The sequence below is a fragment of the Colobus angolensis genome, unplaced genomic scaffold, assembly GCF_000951035.1.
Source record: "Colobus angolensis palliatus isolate OR3802 unplaced genomic scaffold, Cang.pa_1.0 Scaffold88, whole genome shotgun sequence".
NCBI lineage: Eukaryota > Metazoa > Chordata > Mammalia > Primates > Cercopithecidae > Colobus > Colobus angolensis.
In genome coordinates, this window is record NW_012122709.1 from 5046514 (window position 1) to 5051090 (window position 4577).

At 46.5% G+C, this 4577-nt stretch overlaps 1 protein-coding gene across 4 annotated transcripts in view; it reads left to right on the forward strand.

Annotated features, from left to right (window-relative positions):
- LOC105503781 (chromosome unknown open reading frame, human C14orf93) overlaps positions 1–3736 on the forward strand; it is a 31357-nt gene extending 27621 nt beyond the window's left edge. For 3 of the 4 annotated variants that reach the window (XM_011930874.1, XM_011930878.1, XM_011930875.1), the window contains 4 exons: positions 493–554; positions 775–878; positions 2605–2717; positions 2986–3736. In XM_011930874.1, the coding sequence (XP_011786264.1) occupies positions 493–554; positions 775–878; positions 2605–2717; positions 2986–3405 (699 nt within the window). In that variant the 3' untranslated portion in view covers positions 3406–3736. The remainder of the gene's footprint in view (positions 1–492; positions 555–774; positions 879–2604; positions 2718–2985) is intronic. The other variant, XM_011930876.1, reaches the window with a different exon arrangement.
- Positions 3737–4577: the final 841 nt, after the last annotated feature.

A 4577-nucleotide genomic window follows, 5' to 3' on the forward strand; every position in this document is an offset into this window, starting at 1 on the left:
GAGGCTGAGGCAGGAGAATTGCTTGAACCTGGGAGGCGGAGGTTGTAGTGAGCCGAGATCGCGCCACTGCACTCTAGCCTGGGTGACAGAGCAAGACTGCGTCTCAAAAAAAAAAAAGAAAAGTAAAAAAGAAATGTTCACTCGCATTACTCCTGGTATATACTTGCTTTCTCGGGTATCAGGGGTATGTTCATGGAAATGTTTGAGACCCTCTGCCCTAGTGATCACACTACTCAGGAGCAGAAGTAAGGCCAGGGATGATCCTAGAATCCTGACACACATGAAATGAAAAGTCAGGGAAGACCCCACTTGAAATAGTAACTTGGATAGGCTCTTGGCTTAGAAAGGGCATCTACTGAAATGGTACCTAGGCTATGGGAAGGATTCAGGCAGAGAGCCCCTTAGGGACAATGCCTTTTTACAGTAAGGACCAGAGGAGAATTTTCATAATATCCACTCTTGGCTTGATTATGTTTTCTTTTTTTCCCCTAGAAACTGGTCCACAATGTGCATAACCACATCACCAATGACAAGAGATTCAATGGGTCTGAAAGGTATGGTCCCCTTGAGGAAAAAGAATGAGAAGGTACTTTGCTAAGGACAGGGAAGTGGAGGGGGATGCTCCAATACAGCAATGAGACTCAGGCTTTGATCTCACCACACCTTCTTAGGCCATGGAGGGATTTGCCACAAAGTTGATTAGTGCTGGGTACCTCTGTTTGTCTGGCTCTTACAAAGCCAACAACCTTATTCATTCTCTTCTCTTTGTGGCAGCATCAAGTCCTCTTGGAATATTTCAGTAGTGAAGTTTCTTCTGGAAAAGCTCAAGCAAGAGCTGGTGACCAGTCCCCACAATTACACTGATAAGGAGCTAAAAGGTGAGAAAAACTGGTTTAACTCCTATGCCATCCTTTCTCCCCCTCTCCTCCCACTCCTCTTTCTTGGTCAGAGGAGAAGAGGAATAATAGAGATGATTTAGGTGGTTTTGAAAATAGTGGATTTGAAACTTTTTTTGGCTATTCTCACCTAAAATATATTCATAGAATTATCTCAAATTTCCTGTTTATTTCCCTCTCAGTCTGAAACGAAAATGAGAGCAGGAAAGGGCTAGAACACCATCATGTATTCTGTTTATGCAGGTCTTGAATCTAAGGTGTTATAAGAAGGAGGAATCTAAGGTGTTATGAGGAGGTGTTATGTTCAGAAGCCAGGCCTGCCCCTTGGTCCCTAAATATTATTTCCCAGGCTTTCTCTTTCATTGCTCTCTTTTGTTATTTGTAGCTAACACTGCAGTATTACGAAAGCTTCTGCTGAAAAAGTACTGGTAGGGCCAGGTACCGTGGCTCATCCCTATAATCCTAGCACTTTGGGGGACCAAGGCAGGAGGATTGCTTCAGCCCAGGAGTTCGAGACTAGCATGGGCAACATGGCGAAACCCCATCTTTACCAAAAACAAACAAACAAAAATAACAAAAATCAACTGGGCGGGGTGGCATGCATGACATAGTTCCAGCTACTTGGGAGGCTGAGGCGGGAGGATTGCTTGAGCCTGTGAGGTGGAGGTTGCAGTGAGCCAAGATTGTGCCACTGAACTCCAGTGTGGGCAAACCTTGTTTCAAAAAAAAGAAAAAATACTTGTAATCTTATATCAAGAGTGGCAATAGGAGTAGATTGTTGTTGTTTTTTAATTTTTTTTTTAAATAGAGACTGAGTCTCACTATGTTGCCCAGGCTGGTCTCAAACTCCTGGGCTCAAGCAATCCTCCTGCCTTAGCAGGAGGCCTCCCAAAATGTTGGGATTACAGGTGTGAGCCACCACGCCCAAGAAGGGGTAGGTTTTATTTGGTGGAGGGAGCTGGGAGACACAGGAGCAAGTGGAGTTGTCTTTTTCCAGTGGGAGATATTTGGGAGGAGTTAGTGTTGGAGATGGAGGTGGGCAAAGAAAGCTAAACCAATTAGCCGGCCATGGTGTGTGCACCTGTAGTCCCAGCTGCTCAGGAAGCTGAGGCTGGAGGATCACTTAAACCCAGGAGTTTGAGGCTGCAGTGAGCTATGACCATGCCACTGCCCCCAAGCCTGGGTGACAGAGTGAGACCCTGTCTCGTACCCAATCATAAATAAATAAAAAAAAAGAAACCTAAACCAAAGAGGAGTGAATAGATGCTAATGTCTATGCCAAGAAAGCCCAGCATCTAGGCCAGGTGTGGTTGCTCACGCCTATAATCCCAGCACTTTGGGAGGCCGAGGCAGGTGGATCACCTGAGGTCAGGAGTTCGAGACCAGCCTGACCAAAATGGAGAAACCCTGTCTCTACTAAAAAGAGCCAGGTGTGGTGGCACATGCCTGTAATCCCAGCCACTCAGGAGACTGAGGCAGGAGAATCGCTTGAACCCAGGAGGCAGAGGTTGTGGTGAGCCAAGATTGTGCCACTGCACTCCAGCCTGGGCAACAAGAGCAAAACTATGTCTCAAAAAAAAAAAAAAAGCCCATCATCTAAGTAGTGATCCCCAACCTCCCATTCATTAGTGTTAGGGCAGAAAAATGGGCTGAGGACCACTACTCTAGAGGACCCTCCTTCTTGCTCCCTTCCTTCCCTCCCCCTCAGGAGCCTGTGTGGCCTACTTCCTTACTAAGAGGCGTGAGTATCGCAACTCCCTGAACCCCTTTAAAGGCCTGAAGGAAAAAGAGGAGAAGAAACTTCGAAGTCGCCGATATCGGGTAGGTTTCTAGGCCTTTCTTTCAAGAAACTAAACTCTAAACCCTTCCCTAAGTGGGAAGGGCCAGAGGACATGGCATCTGAGAATAGGGTTGAGAGCCAGGAATGTAGGAAGATAGAGAAGAACAGTGAGCCAGTGCTAAGATCTGACTTGGGAACTGGGTTCACTTAGGCATAGATTTTACACAGCCTTCCCCACCAAACCTTTTCCCCAAATCTAATCCACAGAATGTTTACCTTCCTAATCTGTCTCCTGGGTTCCTGCCTTAGCTTTTTGCCAATCGATCCAGTATCATGAGGCATTTTGGACCTGAGGACCAACGTCTGTGGAAGGATGTGACAGAGGAGCTGATGTCAGATGAAGAGGACAGTCTTAATGAGCCAGGTGTGTGGGTGGCCCGCCCTCCCCGTTTCCGGGCCCAGCGCCTCACAGAGCTCTGCTACCACCTGGATGCTAACTCTAAGCATGGCACCAAAGCCAACCGTGTGTATGGGCCTCCCTCAGACAGACTGCCTTCTGCTGAAGCCCAGCTCCTTCCACCAGAACTTTACAATCCTAATTTCCAAGAAGAGGAAGATGAGGGAGGGGATGAGAATGCACCTGTCTCCCCATCTTTTGACCAACCCCACAAAACCTGCTGTCCTGACTTGAACTCATTCATTGAAATCAAGGTGGAAAAGGATGAATAAAATCTACAGCCAAGAATAACTCTGGCTTCTGCCATGCCCCATGTCTCAGAAATAGGTGGCCATGGGGCTTCACAAAATAATGAGATGCTCTGTGCAGTCTGAGAAAGCACATTTGCCTCTTTTTTTTTTTTTTTTTTTTAACACAGTCTCTACTGGAAATGGAAGCAGAACACTCTGGTGGGATAAAAACTTATCTAGAAGGGGAGAAACTCCCTCCTCTGTGAACAGTAAGCCAGAAAATGTTTATTCCTCAGCATAAACAGTGTCTCGGAGAAGCCTGGGATGAGAGAAGGAGGAGGATGGGTCCAAGAAACATGAGGCCTTCTTGACACATGCCCCGTCTCTGAGTTGTTTCTGCCCCTGCCCAGTTCCACCCAAAGCTCTGAGGAAGCAGCCCAGGTTGCACCTTTTGCTTCCCCATGGCTACTGGTCTTGCTCTGCAGTGGAAACTGAACAGGACCAGTCCAGGTTAATACCGCCACCTGGTGGGAAGTTTCAGTCATGAGCTTGAGTCTTCTCACCAGAGGAACACAAGTTCTCACTATTGGGGAATTGGGATCCTGATATAATAGCTATTGCTTATTGAATTACATGAGGAAAATTTTACTGTTCCTATCTTGCAGATAAGGAAATTAGGCTTAAAGAGTTCCCATGTCTCACCGGCAGCCTCTCTCCCACTATGTGACCAAGCAAAATACACAGCTTTGCAGCTATTTCTTGGTCCTGTTAGCCCAGCTGTATTTTGAAGAAGGAGTGTGCATTTTGGATGGATTGAAAGGCAAAAATGGCTTTATATTTATTCATTCTTACAACAAATATTGATTGCTTTACTAGGTGTCAGGTACTGTGCTATGGTTGATAAGGTTGGACGCGGTACAGAGATTTTTTTTAGTCTAGTCAGGAAGCCAGGCAGTGGAGTAGGCAATGAAATGAACTGTGATAAGGGTGACCATGGTGGAGTGGAGTGCACTATAGCAATATACAGCAGGAGTAGCTAACCTACTCTTGCAGTGTGGAAAGGTGGCTTCTGAGAGGGTGTAATGTCTAAACTGGGGAAGAGTTAATCAGGAGAAGGAAAGGGGAGGCTAAGAGAGTGTTCCAAACAGGGAACAGCAGGTACAAAAGTCCAGGGGCAAGAGAGAGTACAGACAAGGTCCAGTTCTACTGCAGAC